The following is a 19,070-nucleotide window of genomic DNA, read 5'->3' as shown; positions in this document are numbered from 1 at the left end:
AGGAATTCATGGTAGGGAAGGGGACTCAGCATTCTGTTTTTTAACAAGTGTTCTAATAATTCTGAAGCAAGCTAAGTTTGACAACCAGCGCTCTAAGGAGATGAGAACTATATTTCTTTTCCTTTAAAAATGCTTGTATAGATGTACATGTCAAATACATAGTGCAAACTCTCAAAAACAACTAACAGCTTCCATGTGTTTCCTCTCATTGTTTTACCTTTAGACATAGATTAAAACATTTCAAAAATAAGATAAAAACACATATTTACCAAGGGTTTTTCCTGCTGCAACTCTTGTCAAAAACTGACATATGAATATAGTTCTCAACTGATAAGCGGTTAGACTGGACAGCCCATGAATAATAGCTGAAAAAGAAAAGATGTGAATTTTATTAAAATATTTAAAAAAAAAGCCAAACTTGACCCAGCAGTGCCTCTGTGTGGTTGGTTGAGTAATAGGTTATAAACATGCAAAAATCATAAACCGAGAGCTATATGCTTTTATTTATAGGCAATTTTTTTTAAAAATGAGAAAAACAGCAATGAGCACTTTTCTTGTAAAATAAAAACAGATTTTCACATGCAGAATAATAAATACTTAAAAGTACTTTCACAGGTAGCATTCTATACTAATAAAAAAGGAGATTTAGACTCAAACTGTAAAATGTGTCTAATCATTAGCTGGAAGTTTATTTTATACCTTAAAACTCCTACCTAATATTATAGGAAATATTTTATATTATTTTGGTCAAGGTTTCAGTTAAGGGAGTCTGTTAAACTTACAGAGATTTAAAAAACCTATTTATTGGGGCAAGCTGGCAGCGAGGAGACGGCCCTAGGTGTGGCCACCTGCTGCACCCGAGGCCCCGTGGCCTTTCCAGAAAGCCTTGTGGGTCCAAAGAAGTGAGCGCACAGCCTGGTCCAACAGGAGCGTGTTGGCTTTCTCGCCATGGCCATGGGAACGTCCTGATAAAGCCTCTGCCAGGGCAGCTGGCAGCTCTGGTACTCCGCAGCCCTGACCCTGGAGCTCCTGGAGGGCTGCAGTGTGAGTGCTCCACTGAGGCACGAGGCCAGTCAAGCTGGTCCCCCTGTCCCGAAAGGTGCGCAGCCCAGCACCCCAGGCTTACAGGCGCAGGGAGCCCCCTCTGCTGGTGGTTCTGCGCTCTCACCTCAACGCTCTGCAAGCAGTGGCCCCTGTGCATGCAGAGATGGCAGGGAGCACCTCAGGCTTGCCCTGCCGGCTGGTGGAGGACCCTGCGATGGCGGGAGAATGTGCTCCGTGTGCGAATTCCTGAGTGTGCTTCCACAGGGTATGTGGAGAAAATCACATGCAGCTCATTTAAGAGGAATGTTCCAAAGCTGCCGCTCAGCTCCAGTAGAACAATACTTATTCCAGAAATTCGAAGGGGCCGTCAGAGACGTGCCCTTGGTGTTCGCTGTGTTCGTCAGTGACAGCTGGGCAGAAAAGCTCTGGAAACAAATCAAGTCCACATTGCTACCTTTTACTCTTTGATAGATGTTTTAGGGATCGTGTCTCAGACACAGACCATAGTATAAACGCACTTGTGGCGCTCCTTCTTGGGAACTTGTGGTGGCAATCCCCTCTTGGTCTCCAGTCTAGATCATTACCGGAGCAAAATAAAGAGCAGAATATTTCCTTTATTGTAATTTGGTTTGGGACAAGAAGTCATAGGGGCAGACACGGAAAGGGGGCAGCAACTTTAGGCCTCAGTTTACCAACTACCTATCTTCCCTTTCTTCTGCTACTTATTTAAAACTTTCAGGGTACAATTTCAGCAAAAAAGTTTATTTCTCAGCCAAAACCTGTTTCTCCTCAACCCTAACCCCAAAGAAGAAATAAAACTACAGATGTATAAAAAAAATGTATTAATGTTAGTCTTCCAAATATTTGAATGCTCACGCAGATGTTATGCTAGGCATTGAGTATGATGCTGGAGTAAACCATAATCCTGGATCTCAGTGAATTTATTACTATGTAGCAATGAAAGACAAATGATTGAACAATTTAAGTAAAAACGTGGAGAAAACTGAAAAAGACAAGTACAGAATGCTATGGATGCATATAACAAAGAAAGCTTAGAATGTGTTTTAGTAGCTAGTTGGAGGAAGGAGATAGGAAAGCTTTTCTGAGGAAATTATGTTTAAAGTAAGACCTGAAGGTTCCACAGTTACACTTCACCCAGGGCTTGGTTGGTGTATATAAAGATTAAATCAACTAGCAAAACCAAAAAGTGGTCTTGCAGCTACTAAGCAGATAAAAGACAAATACGTTGACTTGTATTTATTTCCTCAATTCTAAAATAGCATAATCTTAAGCTATACCAGAGATTATCTGGACCAAAACCAGCTACAATTTAATTAAACAAGATTCAGAGAGAGCACAAAATTAATATAAAATTTAAACAGTTCAATACTTACTTAACAGCTACTGCTAGCCAATGTTAAAGACAGAAACCAAAAGTTACGCAAGTGATTCATTAAAATTTTAATGCCACAAAGATTAAGTATGGTATAGGAGCAAAACAAAAGAATCTACTCTATGCTTAGGGAAGAAAGTCAGACCTCTATCTCACCTCCCTCCATATTCAATTTAGTCCATATGCAGTACCTACAAATACCACTGCCTTTCTGTTCTTTGTACCTGCTAGCCAAAAAACAAAATAAAAACAATGAAAACCTCCCCTGGTTGAACCTGGCTACTTGGTTTCTGCTCACCTGTAACCAAACACTGCTGACAGAAACACGTTAGGGAGATCTACTGACTGGCTGCAATAGCCACTGTATTTAAGCACTTCTAACACCAGGCACTACTCTAAGCACTCTATACCAGTGGTCTTCAAATGGGGGTGATTTTGTCCCTTAGGGGACATTCAGCAGTGTCTAGAGACAATTCTGAAAGTCACGAGTAGAAGGGGAATGCTGCTAGCATCTAGTAGTTGAGGTCTGGGACGCTGCTAAACGTCCTACAAAACACAGGAGAACCCTCACCTTCACCCCCCTCCACTCTCGTGTGTATGCAGAACAAAGAATCATGTGGTGCAAACACACAGTGTCAACAGTATTGAGGCCGTCGAGAAACCTTGCTTTATATCGATCAGTTCATGTGTTTCTCTCAACAACTCTCTTAAGTAGATACTATCATTAGCACTTTACAGATGAGGAAACTGAGGGTGCCTGGGTGGCTCAGTCGGTTAAGTGTCTGACTCTTGATTTTGGCTCAGGTCATGATCTCATGGTTCCTGAGTTCGAGTCCGCATCAGACTCTGTGTTGACAGACAGGAGAATCCCTCCTTGGGCTCTCTCACTGTCTCTCTGCCCCTCACCCCAAATAAAAAGATGAGAAAACTGACCTACCAAGAGGTAAGTAACTTGCTTCAGGTCTAACAGCTATAAAGTAGCAGAGCCAGGAATCAAACTCAGACAATTTATTCTGGAGCCCATGCTCTTTTTTTCTTTCTTTCTTAAGTTTATTTATTTATTTTGAGATAGAGAGTGAGCAGGGGAGGGGCAGAGAGAGGAAGAGAGAGAATCCCAAGCAGGCTCTGCTGTCAGCGTCAGCCAGAGACCGGACTATATCCCATGACCTGACCCCTGAGATCCTCACCTGAGCAGAAAAAAATCAAGAGTCAGATGCTTAATGGACTGTGCCACGCAGGTGTCCCCCCGGAGCCCATGCTCTTAATCATTATCTTAAACTGCTTCCTAGTCTGGAAATGGCCTAAATTAAGTGAGGTGTGAGAATAATTGTGAGTCAGAATGAAAGAGCTAAGAATTTTCTAGAAAGCATCAAGAGTTGTGTGTTTTTGAAAAGTTTTGAAAAGTAAATGAAATTCTATAAAAGATAAAAGGAAGTCCTTTCAGTCAAAATGGAAATACAGAGACAACACTATGTTCACAATTTATAGGTCACTGACTAGCAGTGCAACTTTAAAAAATAGTTTACTCTCTCTGGCTTTCTGTGCCCTGATCCTAAAAATAATAGAGGTGGCCTAGATTATTCCTCGGGTCTTGACCTAGAACCTCAAAAGAAGTCTTTAATTTTTAGAAAGGTTTTCAATTTATAGAATTATTGTGAAGACAGAAGTCCTATATACCCTCCCCCCACTTTCCCCTATTAATAACATCTTGTATATGTATGGTACAGGTTACATTAATAAATCAATATTAATACATCATTAACTAAAGTCCATGGTCTTTTCTGACTACCTCAGTTTTTACTTATGTCCTTTTTTTTCTGCTGATATCACCCAGGACACATTACATTTAGTCATCATCACAGTTTCTCAGATTTTCCTTGGTTTTGATTACCTTGGCAGTTTTGAGATATTTTGTAGTGGGCTTTGTCTGATGTTTTTCTCACAATTTGATTGGAGTTAAGAAGTTTTGGGAGGAAGATCAAAGAGGTAAAGTTCCATATTCAATACATCATATAAAGTATATATAATGCCAAACTGTCACCGTTCCTGTTGACCTTGATGACCTAGGTGTGAATTAATCTTTGTTAGGCTTCTCTACTGTAAAGTTATCCTTCCCCCAATGCCATATTGTACTTCTCAGAATAAAGTCACTCTGCACAGCCCACACTTAAGGAGTGGGGTGTTAGGTTTCACCTCCTTGACGACATAGTAGCTTCATAAATTACTTGGAATTCTTCTGCAGGAGATTTGTTTCTTATCTCATCTCCTTATTTATTCCATCATTTATTTACATCAGTATGGGCTCACAGATAATTATTTTACCTTTGGGTTAGAATTCAAACTATTTTCTTGCTCGAGTTGCTCTGGCCATTGGGAGCTCTTAGAGCTGGCTCCTGTTCCCTTTGTACCCCCAAAAGTTCTTTTTGTCTGGGGGTTTGCTGTTAGCACTTCCTTACTTTCTGGCACAAGATGCTCCAGGTTCATCTGTCCTATCTCCTGTCCCAGGGTCAGATTCAGGCCATTTCTCCAAAGAGCGCTGGTTCCCTTTGTTAAGGAATGGTATTAGAAACCAAGCCTCCAGTGCTAGGTTACTACGTAGGGTTACATTGCTTCTGTGCCCTTTCGTCTAACAGAATAAGTAAATGAATATATACTAACAAACCTGTGTCTAGACATGTATAGAAATATGCATAAACATTTCTATATGTAATCATTGTTAAAAGAAAACCACAGGCCTAAAATGGTGTCACTTTGGCTAAGTCCCCAAACTGGGCTTACCACCAAATCTGGCTGCACTTTCAACCTTCCCCAAATAGTCTAAATCGGTTGGTAGGAATTTTGTGACTGGAGCCAAAAAGTCTGCCAAATGGGCCTTCTCCATCCCCCAAAGAAAGATGAGGTAATCTGCGTAAGACGCCTGCTGTTCCTCCTAAAGGGAATGGACCTAGACTGGAATAATCCTTTTCTTTTGCTTATAACTTTCTTGCCCTGCCCTCCTTCCTATAAAAATCTTCCATTTTGTACAACTTCTCCAACCTCCTCCCTGCTTGGCTGGGTGGGATACTGCCCAATTCATGAAATTGTTTAATAAAGCCAATTAGATCCGCAAATTTACCCAATGAATGATGTTTCCCAATGAATGATGTTTCTTAACGCCATTTATGCCTGTATTGAGCCAAACAGGAGCTGATACTAATGTTTCCAACTCAAATTCATTAATACACAGATAATCCTACCTTTCTCCCCAAAGTGGACTTTTTAAATAATTTTAAGTATAACGAACTGGCTTCATTTCAGGATTTAACTTTCTAATTAATGGTAATTAACCATGGCTCTAGTGCCATCTGACACAGTCAGTATATGGAAAGGTTCTTGGAGCGGAAGATAAGGCACAGGTGTGGAACATTCCTTTTAACCTACCAACACTTTAGACTGCTTGACTAGTCCACTCCTCTATAAACTAAGATTACCTGCCTAATTTACGGGATGACCATGAAGATGAAGTGTGTCGATACTGTTTTCTGAAGTGTTTAATTTTATATTAAATACCAGCGTATCTTTCTGTTCTCATTGAAAAAGCCAGTCTTCTCTGAATCTGTTTTTGTCCATCGCTTACAGACTGTGTTGTGCAGGCAGTAAATTTCATTGACAGTTACTTTTATTCTGCAGGCAACCAAGCCAAATAAGATTTAAAAAGCTCACAAATAGGGGCACCTGGGTGGCTCGGTCGGTTAAGCGTCCGACTTCGGCTCAGGCAATGATCTCACGGTCCGTGAGTTCGAGCCCCGCGTCGGGCTCTGTGCTGACAGCTCAGAGCCTGGAGCCTGTTTCAGATTCTGTGTCTCCCTCTCTCTCTGCCCCTCCCCTGTTCATGCTCTGTCTCTCTCTGTCTCAAAAATAAATAAACGTTAAAAAAAAATTAAAAAAAAAAGCTCACAAATTAATAGAAAACACTGATGCCTGGGTCACTTGGAGGCCACTGTGACCGCTTAATAAATGCCATCACAGGAATACCTGAGTCGATAAAAACAACAAATACAAGCGCCAAAGGAGAAAAAGGACTTGAGACGCTGGGCAATTTTATACATTTTAACTCGTTTGATCCTGCATCAATTCTAAATGGCGGTCTAATTCTAATTCTCTCTTTACTGAAGAGAAAAACAGAATCTGAGAAAAACTGAGAAGCTGCAAACAGGCGGGTGCAGGATTCGAACCAACTTCAACTCAGAGCCTCGGGTCTTGCGCCGCAGCAGCCCGGGTCCCGGGTCCCGGGTCCCCCGACCCCCCCCCCCCCCGGGGTACTGCGCTGCAAACTGGGCTGACAGCTCGCAGAGGTTCCCGCCCCGCTCCGCGTCGTCGCCCCCGGCCTCAGCGCAGCCCCGAACCGGGCGCGCCCAGCACTCACCCTCTGCGCTGTCGCGGGTCCGGTGGAAGTCCTCAGAGCGGCCGTCGCGGAAGGCCCGGCAAAGAGACAGGCAGAGGAAATCGAGCATCCAGCCAGCAGCGACCGCCTCGGCCTCGGCCACTAGGCCCGGGTCTTCCTCTTCCTCCGGGACCCCCACCTGCACCTGACATTCCAGCAGTTCCTGGCACTCAAACTGCTCCTGATCATCTCTCGGCGTTTCTGCCATTCGCTCTTCCGGGGGCTCCGCGTCCTCCCCATCCGCACGCCCCCGCGGGCTCGGAGCCGCCAAGACACCATTTTCCGCCATGTTAAATCACTCGCGCGAGTCCGCCCCCGCCCCAGGCGCCGAGCGACGATTGGCTAGTGCGGGAGGGCCCTGGGCGGTGCCTCGAAAGGTCTCTTCCGCCGGCGGGAAACCACCAATCACACCGCCAGGGTGGGCGAGCGACTTAAGCCTTGCATTTGATTGGCCGAGGCCTGCTCCCGCTTCAGGATGTTGAATTCCCCGCCACGCTGCCGCCGGGCTTTGTTGGTAAACTGGACTGGTACGGACTGGGCGACTAGGGAGGTTAGGAGGTGAGGAGCCTGCTGTATACTGCTGATAAAATGCAACATTGACGGCAACAGCAACACGGTTAGTTAAAATAGAAAGCATTTTACCTGCAGTGTACTTCAAAAAGGTAGGTGATTAGAACTTGTCACCGTTGTCCACGCCTAACGCTTTAGGCGGTAGTATTCACTTAACACAATACGTGATCACCAACCAAAACCGTTACAACGGACTTACATCCAAGCCTCTCCAACCTTAGCGTGCATCACAGTCAGCTCGGGGGCTTGTTAAAACGTAATTGCTGAGCTTCACGCCCAGAGTTTCTGTTCTGTAGGTCTGGATGGAGGTCCTTGAATTTGCAAGTATAACAAGTTCCCAGATGATGCTAGGTTGCTTGGGGACCACATTTTGAGGATCACTACTCTAGAAAGAGTATATTACTATGGAAATGAATTAGGGTCTTAAATAGATATAGAGTTCAGCTTGTACAACACTAAGTGAATGATTATTTTGAACTTTGAAACTTAGAGCATAAGAGGTGATGGGAGGGCCTCTAGTTATGTTCTGTTTCTCTATGTGGGTGATAGTTACTTTTGAACATGATTTATGCACGTTTCAATATTCAATATGAATAAAAAGTTTACTTTAAAACCCTTTCTCTTTATAACACATCCAACATTATCAATCCTTTATGTGTTTTAATTTTACACACAGTTTAAATGTTGAGTCATTTAAAGCACAATATTGCAGCGGTTAAGAATGCCTAGGTTGGAATGTCCCCTACCAGTTATCCACTAGCTGGGTGACCTTGAAGGAATTATATCTCAATTTTCTTTTCTGTATATTGGGTATAATAATAATAGCCTCATCAAAGGCTTGTTGGGAAGATTAAAAGACTTGACAAATATAAAGAATTTAAAACGAAACCAGGTACATAATAAGTGCTCAATATTAGCTGGAAAAGCAGGGCATTTGTACTATCTGGAAAGAGAATCATGAGTCAGACGGGAATGCACCTTCAAGCTATAATGGCCCTATAGAAGGTAAGTCCTGCTTGCAAACAACGGGGAACAGGATCTAAGGGAGTAAGGGTTAAGGTACATTATGAACATAGCAAACAAACACTGGGTTTCCAAACTGAAACTTTTTTTTGCCATGCAAGGCTCTCACGTGGAGTCTGCTTCTCCTTCCTTTCCTCCAAGCTTCCTCTTCTTCCCAGCTGGAGTTAAGGATTATTCTTAGGTGTATCGCCAATTTATTCAAAGCCACAAAGTAAACATATTTTTCTATGGCATCAATTTACTGAAAGATTCAGGGAAGTGAAACATTTTTTACTATTTAAAGCAATGGTGTATAATGAAATGAGGTGAAGAATTTCATTAAGATTTAATCCTAATCAGCAACAAAATTTTAGTTTGGGGCTACATCCAGCTATATACTGCATTCTCTGTCTTCTTCCCTTGCTGGTATTTCACTGAAGAGAATTTAAGAAGCGCTGGCCTAATAGGGTGGGTCAAAAGTTATTTTAAAATTTTATCCCAACAGAAAGTCAGTAATACAGAGTTTTATTGGGTTGTGGGCCAGAAAATAGCCTGGAGGAGGAGGTCTCTCAGAAAAAAAAATTTTTTTCTTAATTTTTTAAACCTGCCCATCAACAACATGGATGGTAGGTTTGTTCTTCTAAGTAATACTTTGACATCACTATGATCAGAAAACTCAGCTGTAATAAGTATGAAATACCTACAATAAAACTTATAATACATAAAGTCCCAATAACACTTTAGCCATATTTAATTAATGGTATGATAGATAATTCAAGCACATGGCATTTCAGGAAAACTTATGTAATTCGTAAACATTCTGAGATGGTGCTTTTTTTCTTTTTTTCTGGCAGGAAAGTTCATAATGTATCATTTCCTTCGGGACTGCTTTCAAGGTGATGGATTCTAGTAGTCTGAGGTGAAGGAATGGGTGAGTGGGGAGAAAATCATGAGTGTGGGTAATATTAGAAGATTATGTTTCTTGCAAACTTGAGTGTATGGACTGAGATCCATAACTGCTACAATTATCTTCAGTTAAAGGGCTGTTATTAGGGGAGGGATTTGATTTGTTTTGTGATGTTCTTAAGAGCACATCATGATCTTACTTACGGGCCTTGCTCTATTTACAATGGGATTATGTCCCAATAAAACCATCATAGGTGGGAAATACTGTAAGTCAAAAATGCATTTAATACATATAACCTACTGAACATCACAGCATAGCCTAGCCTACCTTAAATGTGTTCAGAACACTTACATTAGCCTACAGTTGGGCAAAGTCATCTAATACAGAGCCTATTTTATAAGACTGTGTTGAATATCTTACGCAATTTACCGAATACTGTACTGACAGTGGAAAACAGAATAGTTGTAAGTATATTGGTTGTCTACCCTTGTGATCATGTGGCTGACGGGGAGCTGCAGCTTGCTGCTGCCGCCAGTATCGTGAGAGAGTATCTTATCAAATACTGCTAGTGGGAAGAGATCAAAAGTCAAAATTCAAAGTATGGCTTCCACTGATTCACACCATCAAGAAGTTGAAAAATTGTAAGTCAAACCACTGTAAGTTGGGGATCATTGTAGGTACTTTTGAAACATCCTTTTTTTTTTTTTTTAAACTAAGTACCCGGTGTGTGATGTGCATTTGCCTAAAATGGGGTGTGGTAAACATAAAGATGTTATCCTTCTCCTTAAAGAGTTATAGTCCAGTTGGGACACACTCATGCACATATACACCCACCATACATAAACATCAGACTAATGAGTGATGCTTATAAAAACCCTAGTAGGCGTTTGGTTGAGAGAAAGCATCTAAGCCAAAGAGATTTTGGTAAGAAATTTGAGCAGAGGTGCTTAGTATCCTTGCAGGCACAGAGGACAGAAGAGAGATCTGGGTGCAAACTAGTTTCTTTTTTAAAGTAAGTTTAGGGAGGGGCGCCTGGATGGCTCAGTCAGTTAAGCATTGACTTCGGCTCAGGTTATGAACTTGTGTTTCTCGAGTTCAAGCCCTGCATCAGGCTCTGTGCTGACAGCCTGGAGCCTGCTCGGATTCTGTGTCTCCTCTCTCTGCCTCTCCCATGCTCTCAAAAATAAATAAATATTTATTAAAAAAAGAAGTAAGTTTAGGGAGCCTAAAACACTAGTTTTACTGTCCTCACGAATAGTTCTCAACCTCAGTTGTGCGTCCGATTTTCTCACTGGGCTGAGGGAGACTTCATATTCACTAAATCAGCATTTCTAGGGGCAAGGTTTGAACATTTGGGTTTTTCAAAATTTCCCCAGTTGATTCCAATACAGAAACAGGGTTGATAGCTACTGAACCACACAAATAAAATGATAATAGATAAGTGCCAGATTTCGACTCCACTTGGAGGTAGTGGGCACTATATGTAAATATGTAAGTATACATATACATATACATACACATATACATACACACACATATGCACATATATATGTACTATATATGTGTACGCATATATACACTATAATTCCAGTAAAGAAGCACACTCTTACTTATGAAGACTTCTTCCTTAGTCAGAATCAAATTAATATCAAGGACTAAAAGAATATTTAGAACTAAAATGAAGCAGGTTTCAGGAAGGAACATATTTTAGGCAATTCTTATTCTTTAGTGATTTAAAAATATTTAGAAGATCTTTCTAACCCCTTGAGATATTTTAGGAGGTATTATGTGCTTTTCAGGATTAGCGTGCGACATGACTGACAGAATGCAGGCATCACCCAGGTGTTAGTTCACCCTGCAAGGAAATGCAGTGGGTTAAATGCTGGATGTCCAGTATTGACTCCCCATGATCATTGTATTTTATTGCTTTATTTAAAAAAAAAAAAAAAAGCAACCTTCTGGTGTATGTCTTTAACAAGTCATTGGTTAGCTAATATTTTTAATAAAAATGAATCTACCAAAAGTGAAAGCAATAACTTGTGTGGGTGCAAAAGAAAATGACTGTAAACAGCTGGGGACCAGAGGAAGAATCCTGTTTCTAACTATTTCCTCCAGAAACAAACCAACTCTGGATAAAACAATGTATCTGGTGATGTGTTCTACCCTGGATGGAAAAATAAGGGGAAATCTCTTGACTGCAACACTAAGAAATAAATTGTTTGGTCGGCTTCTATTTATTAAAGCAGTGTATGAGCTACATATTTTTAATTTTCTAGGAGACACATTTTAAAAAGTAAAAAGAGGTGAAATTCATTTTATTATTTTCTTATGTTTATTTATTTTTGAAAGAGAGAGACAGAGCATGAGTGGGGTAGGGGCAGAGACAGAGGGAGACACAGAATCTGAAGCAGGCTCCAGGCTCTGCACTGTCAGCATAGAGCCTGATCTGGGGTTCAAACCCACGAACTATGAGATCATGACCTGAGCCAAAGTCGAATGTTTAACCGACTGAGCCACCTATGAAATTCATTTTAATACGATAATTTATCTAATTCAATATATCCAAAATATTGTTTTAACATGTAATCAGTATAAAAAATCCCTGAGATATTTTATATTTTTAAAGTGTCTTCAAAATTCTATGTATATTTTACATTTACACGCATATCAATTTGGAGTAGCCACATTTCAAGTTCTCAAATAGCCAAATATGGCTAGTGGCTACTGTATAGGACAGCACAGTATGATGCAGCTGGGATTTCAGGCTCTGAATTCAGAAAGACCTAGATTTGAACTTTTTCTCCACTAATTTCTAACTCTTTACCCTTGAGCAAACTGATTAACCCCTTAACACTTAACTCCTAAAGGTTAAGAATAACGGCACCTGCTTTAAAGAGATGGTTGATGAATCAAGGACTCAGTAAATAGTCTTAGTTGTTGGTGGTTTATCTGTTATTTTCCCACTGTGCCAAGTGAAAAGAAGATCTGTTTCAATCTACCTCTTTCACTGAGGAGGTTTGTGAGACCTTGGGCATGATTCTTTACTTCTTTGTGCCTCTTTCTTTCTCTGTCTTATAGAGAAATAATGGTATGGCAAATGGGGAAAAGTTTTTCCTCAACCCTCTTAGGGTCCCTGGCTGTGTCTGAAAATTAAACTGACAATGACAGATTCATAGGAGAAAATGATACAAACTTTATTGAATTTTTACGTGTACAGGGGAGCCTCCAACAAGAGAATGAAGAGCCAAAGAAGTGACCAGAGTAGGAAGCTTTTATACCTTTTAGATGAAGAAACAGTCATTTTGTGAAGTTTGGGCGAGAGGTAGTAAATGGTGAAGAAGTGTCTAGGAAGATATAGGTTAGTTTAACAAGGTTTGTTTATATAGACTTCTTGGCCCCAAATTCCTGGTCTCTAGTGATGTCTTCCCTCCTCCTGGCGTAGGGAGGGTACGTTTCACATGGGAGTTTTATGGCCTGTTTCAGGGAAAAAGAGTGATGGAGGCCAGAGTGACCTTCCTGGTTCTGCCATTTACACAAAACTTTTTAAGGTTAAGATATTTAACGTGCCCAGGTGCCACATTTTGGGGTAGTGTGTCCTGAACCCCATCACTGTGTAGCTCAGAGAGCTGGCATGAGGGTTAAGTGGGATAATATATGTGCAAATGTTCACAAACCCTCAATAAACATTTCCCAAAGTGGAGCTAGAGACATTCCACGTTGGCCTAATTTGTGATTTAAAATCACTTAGGTTGTGGTGGTAGTTACATGATTGTATAAAAACTCATAAAATTGTATTCCTAAAATGGTTGGATTTTACTGCTTATAAATTACTCCCCAAAATCTCAATTAAAAAAACAATTTGGAGGGGCGCCTGGGTGGCTCAGTCGGTTAAGCGACCGACTTCAGCTCAGGTCATGATCTCACGGTTCGTGAGTTTGAACCCCCCGTCGGGCTCTGTGCTGACAGCTCAGAGCCTGGAGCCTGCTTCGGATTCTGTGTCTCGCTCTCTCTCTGCCCCTCCCCTGCTCATGCTCTGTCTCTTTCTGTCTCAAAAATAAATAAAAACATTAAAAAAATTAAAAAAAACAATTTGGGAAATTCCTGGTTTTAAAAAAGGTAGCAGTTTTCTTTTCCATTAACTTCTCAGAGCCACACACTAAATGCATGCATTAATGTGGACTATGAACTTCTGAGTGAAACATCACAGACAGCATGTCTCATAATTGATCATTGCACTGTATAATTATTGTACCAACAAACATGCTTTGCCACTGTAAACTGCCATACATATATGCAGATACCAGCTATTAAGATTATTTCCTGATACCCGTGGTGCATGGGTACCTTAGTCAGTTAAGTGTCCAACTCTTGATTCAAGCTCAGGTCATGATCTCACGGTTCATGAGATGGAACCCGTGTTGGGCTCTGCACCAGGCATGGAGTTTGCTTGGGATTCTCTCTCTCTCTGTCTCTCTCTGTCTCTCTCTCTCTCTTTCCCTCCCTTTGTCCTTCCCCCACCTCTCTCTCTCTCAACAAAAACAAACAAAAAAGATTATTCTGTGATACCTAAGAGTTATGGAAAACTCAACATCACAGACCAATTGATCACACCCTCCTCCTGATACATTTTCTTTATTGGACTTGCAGGCTGTCATCCCTTTCTAGTTTTCCTCATACTTACTAGCCACTTGTCAGTATTCCTGTTGGCTATTCCATGTCTTGCTAAACTCTAAATGTTGGAAAAACCTCATCCTCAGCTTTGAACCTCTTCTTGATTCTCACTATATTCATTCTCGTTGATCTCCTTTTCTCCTGTTTTATTTTTTTAAGGTTATTTATTTATTTTGAAAGATGCAGAGACACCGTGAGTAGGGGAGGGACAGAGAGAGAGAGAGAGAGAGAGAGAGAGAGAGAGAGAGAGAGGATCCCAAAAAGGCTCCACACTGTCAGTGCAGAGCCCTATGTGGGGCTCAAACTCACGAAACCATGAGATCATGACCTGAGCCGAAACTGAGATTGGGACGCTTAACCAAGTGAGCCACCCAGGTGCCCCTTTTCCTCCTGTTGTTTAAGGTCATTTAGATGTTGCTGAGATTCAGACATAAGTCTCCCTCCCCAACATTTCTGCTGAGCTACCACATACCACTGCTTGGATTGCATGCATCTAAATTTGACAAGTCTGTATATAACCCCACTCTATCAAACAAGACCCACCCCTCATCTTCCCCCTGATGGGTTTCAGGGCAGGCCACCCTAAAATATGCCACTTTGATTACTGATTATTGATATTATTTTGATTGATATTGATTATTTAAAATTAAAGTTACTTAAGAAACAGCTGGTACAAGAAGGACACTCTGACCCTTCTCTGTTCCCCTAAAAGTAGGAAATAAATTCCCATGCGAAGGGCACCCTCCTGCACCTGGAGGGTAAGAGGTATCCCTGTCGCCAGAGATAGGGAATTCAGGACCAGGAAGGCTGTGTAAAGAAACCTTGTTACTTCTTTATCAATTTCCTCCATCAAGCCCAAACTCCTTGTCTTGTCAGTTTTTCACAAATTTATTATTTCTTTGTCTAAAAGATGCCCACTTTGGTCACTTCTCTGTCCTATTTTTGTGAGCTCCCGCACATAGAAGATTACATTTTTCTCCTGTTAATCTGCCTTACGTCAATTTAATTATTAGAACAGTCAAAGAAACTAGGAGAGAAGAGTGTTCCTCCCCTACACCTCAGTAAATGGCAGTTCCACACACTTAGCTAATTAATTGGGCCCCAAACACAGGCTTCATCCTTAATTCCTTCCTTTACCACACACAACACTTGTAGTCCTTCGATAGCTTGGCTCAGCTCTACTTTCATAATAGGTCCAGACTGTGACGACTAACCATCGTCTTCATCTCCACCTTCAGTTATGTAGTCATCATCTCATTTGGACCCCAGTAGCCTCCCAATGGATCTCTTTGCTTTTACCCCAATCTTTTGTTTTCCCACCTGCTCAAATCTATAATGGTTTGTGATCACTCTTTAAAAAAAAAAATTTTTTTTATGTTTGTTTACTTTTGAGACAGAGACCGAGCATGAGCAGGGGAGAGGCAGAGAGAGAGGGAGACACAGAATCCAAAGCAGACTCCAGGCTCTGAGCTGTCAACACAGAGCCCGACACGGGGCTCGAACTCACAGACTGTGAGATCATGACCTGAGCTGAAGTCGGACGCTCAACTGCCTGAGCCACCCAGGCACCCCTGATTTGTGGTCACTCTTAGACTGAAATCCAAACTCCTTACTAAGGACTAAGATGCATTATATGACCTTGTTTCTACTTATATTTCTAACCATAGCTCCTGCAAACTCTGCCCATTGCTCGCTCTGCTGTAACCATTCTGGTCTTCTTGCTATTTCTTAAATAAGCCAGGCTCACTCTTGCCTCAGGGCCTTTGCGCTTGCTGTTCCCTCTGACCTGATTGTTCTCTCAAATAACTGCATAGATCTCTTGGTAACCCATTTCATTGAAATGCCACCTTCTTCAGAGAAGCTTTCTTTCTTTTTTTTTTTTTAAGTTTTTATTTAAATTCCAGTGAACATACAGTGAACTAATATTAGTTTCAGGTGTACAATTTAGTGATTCAATACTTACATACAACACCTGGTGTTCATCACAACAATTGCACTCCTTAATCCCCATCACCTACTTAAGCCATCCCCTCATCCACCTCCCCTCTGCTAACCATCTGTTCTCTGTAGTTAAGAGTCTGTTTCTTGGTTTGCCTATCTTTTCTTCCCCTGTGATCATATTTGTTGTTGTTGTTTCTTAAATTCCACATATGAGTGAATTCATACGGTGTTTGTTTTTCTCTGACTGACTTATTTCACTTAGCATAATGCCCTCCAGCTCCATCCACATTATACACAAAAATAAATTCAACATGGATTAAAGACCTAAATGTGAGACATGAAACCATTCAAATCCTAGAGGAGAACACAGGCAGTAACCTCTTTGACATCGGCCACACTAGATACATCTCTTGAGGCAAGGGAAACAATACCAAAAATAAACTATTGGGACTTGAGAGAAGCTTTCCTTGACCAATCTAAATATCTCTCATCTGCAATACTCTGCATAGCATGTATCACTAACTGATCGTATTTGTATTTTAGGTTTTCCTTTGTCAGTTTCTTTCATTAAAACATAAATTTATGAGGGAAGGTATTTTGTCTGTCTTGTCCACTACTGTATTCCTAATGCTCAGAAAAATCCCTGTCACATGGTAGGTGTTCGATCAGTACTTACTGAGTCAATGTATGTTGCAGTTTTCTTAGACATGACTAGAAGAAATTAATATCCAAAAGAATAGAAAACATTCTTACCATTGAGATTTATAGAATTTGAAAACTTCAGCTATTAAGTACTAAATAATACTCTAAGATTTATTGCATGTATTCAGAAAAAACCCAGAGCCTTCCAATTCTGTCCTTAACCCCTTTCTCTTCAGGAGGTCAGAGCAAGTTCCATCAGCTAGATACTGATGATGATGATGATGATGATGATGATGATGTTGGTGTCAACCATACCTAATATTTATTGCATGTTTAATGGGTGCTGGGGACTTTCCTAAGGGCATTGTATGCATGGTCTCATTTAATCTTCCAGCAAGTTTATTAGGTAGATACTATTATGATCCTATGGTTTTATAGAGGTTGGGCCTGCAGCACAGAGGATTGTTAACTCACCCATGACTGGTAAGTGAGCTAGCTACTTAGTAAGATAAGGACCCAGGACCTGAAACCGGGTACTGTGACCCCATGCTATTCCCGCTTATCCCTAGAAGTCTCCCTCTAGGGGAGCAGACACGAACCAGAGTCGATTTTCTTTGTCACTTTTACTTAGGCCTGGAGGTCTACTTCCCCTTTCTCTCTGCTGAAGAATTAAAGCCAAAAGCTCTCATGCATATCAACTTTTGCAAATAAGTGCATAGCACTGCTGGACGCTCCTATTTAATGACTCAGGATGTCACAGCACATTAAATTATTCTTTCTCACAACAAGATTATTTCAAATGGAAAAGGATAATATTTTGCCTTAAAAGAGTGGATCCAGAGAAGTTGTTATATTTGACTCCTCTGAAGTCCCAGTTGCTGGAGTCAAGAACAAATCCTAGCTTCTCTCATGCCAAGGGATCACAATCTTAGTTCTTCTCATGTCAAGGGACCAAGAGGTTTTGCATGCAGGAGGGTGCTCAATTTCTGGTCAGTTAAATTTCAGAATAGAGAGAAGAGAGCCACTGTCACCACCCTTTGGGGCCCAGCTGGGAGTCCCAGAAAGCCACAAGGAAGGGAACGTGGTAGAAATCAAGTGCATCCACATCAGTAGTACACTAGAATTCTTTATAAGCCTTATCTACGTATCAGAGTTCAGAACAGAGAGTCAGAGGGGGGTTGGTCTCCTGGCCTGCAGCTCAGCAGTGTGACCTACTTGATACCTACAAACTAGGTAACTTCTATTCGCCTTGGTTTCTTCCTTTGAAAAGTGGAGGAAGAGTTGCCATGAGGACAAATTACTTAACCAAAGAAGTCACTTAAAATGCTGTCTGGCATATTGTAAGTGCTCAATAATACTAACTCCTCCTGGTTTTCTCCTTTGTCCTGATATTCAAACACTGTTGTACAGAATCCATTTAGAAATTATCTTACCTACCTCTATTGTGAAGAATCACGTTTTCCTTATCAGTTTAAGTCTCAGTGTTTTGGGTTTTTTCCCCAAGGGAGGGGGACAAAATCACACTAACAGGACAATTCAACCAGCAGAAAGGGGTAAATTTCAGAAAGAAATGTGTGTGTAATCCCATTTTTATAAAATCCCAGTTTTATAAAAAATTTAAAACCTGCCACACATTACACTCTATATTATATATGATACTTTCATATGAAGGAGAAAAAAATTCATGAGAAAGATGAATACTAAGTAATGCCCCCTTGACAGGGGAGGAAGGAACTGTTTTCAGGAAGGGGGATGTAAGAGGCCTCACATATATGTAATTATTTTACTTAAAAAATGGGAAAATGTTAAGATTTGATAAGGGTGGGTGACAGGTATGTGTTTATTATATTATTTTCTATACTACATAACTTTGAAATACTTCATAGAATCATTTTTGAAATAAAGATATTCAGAGCACAGTTGTGCCTTAACAATTCCTATTTATTTATTTATTTATTTATTTATTTCGAGAGTGCAAGAGGGGTAGAGACAGAGAGAGAGAAAGAGAGAGGGAGAGAGAGAGAAAATCACAGCCAGGCTCCATGCTGTCTGCACAGAGCCCAACACGGGGATCAGTCCCATGAACCATGAGATCATGACATGAACTGAAATCAAGAGTCAGATGCTCAACCAACTGAGCCATCCAGGGCCCCCCTTAACAATTCTTAATAACAGATTTGGCCAGCATTGCCTTTCCAAATTAACCAATTCCTTGACTAAAGAGATGAATTTGCCTACTTATTTTGTCAGCTTTGGTGATATATTTCTTCTTCCCAGCAGAGGTCACTATCTAATGGAATATTCTGGTAAACAATAGAATACATAGTATATAATGCCCCCTCATGCAAAGATTTTCAGTCTTAAAAAAAAATCTGTCATATTCTTTATTACTAGCTTACTTGTAAGGCCAACATACAAGAGGGTAGAATGTGAGGTGGGATCGGGGCCAGAGATGTGTGAAGCTGGTTTGAAATCTT

At 40.9% G+C, this 19,070-nt stretch overlaps 1 protein-coding gene and 1 long non-coding RNA gene across 10 annotated transcripts in view; one reads left to right on the top strand and one right to left on the bottom strand.

The window, feature by feature from the left end:
* Positions 1–7,195, bottom strand: part of TERF1 (telomeric repeat binding factor 1) — a 34,155-nt gene extending 26,960 nt beyond the window's left edge. For 2 of the 9 annotated variants that reach the window (XM_058699835.1, XM_058699838.1), the window contains exons 1-2: positions 6,843–7,195; positions 270–365 (exon numbers count right to left, since the gene is read on the bottom strand). In XM_058699835.1, the coding sequence (XP_058555818.1) occupies positions 270–365; positions 6,843–7,149 (403 nt within the window). In that variant the 5' untranslated portion in view covers positions 7,150–7,195. The remainder of the gene's footprint in view (positions 1–269; positions 366–6,842) is intronic. The other 7 variants (XM_058699836.1, XM_058699834.1, XM_058699830.1 and 4 more) reach the window with 5 other exon arrangements.
* Positions 7,196–7,428: 233 nt separating this feature from the next.
* Positions 7,429–19,070, top strand: part of LOC131495062 (uncharacterized) — a 50,098-nt gene continuing 38,456 nt past the window's right edge. Inside the window, exons 1-2 of the long non-coding RNA XR_009253737.1 lie at positions 7,429–7,522; positions 9,287–9,363. This is a non-coding gene — a long non-coding RNA (uncharacterized LOC131495062). The remainder of the gene's footprint in view (positions 7,523–9,286; positions 9,364–19,070) is intronic.

Source organism: Neofelis nebulosa, chromosome 14 (genome assembly GCF_028018385.1).
Source record: "Neofelis nebulosa isolate mNeoNeb1 chromosome 14, mNeoNeb1.pri, whole genome shotgun sequence".
NCBI classification, from domain to species: domain Eukaryota; kingdom Metazoa; phylum Chordata; class Mammalia; order Carnivora; family Felidae; genus Neofelis; species Neofelis nebulosa.
Note: the sequence above shows the minus strand (reverse complement) of the source record. Positions and strands in the feature narration are given on the sequence as shown.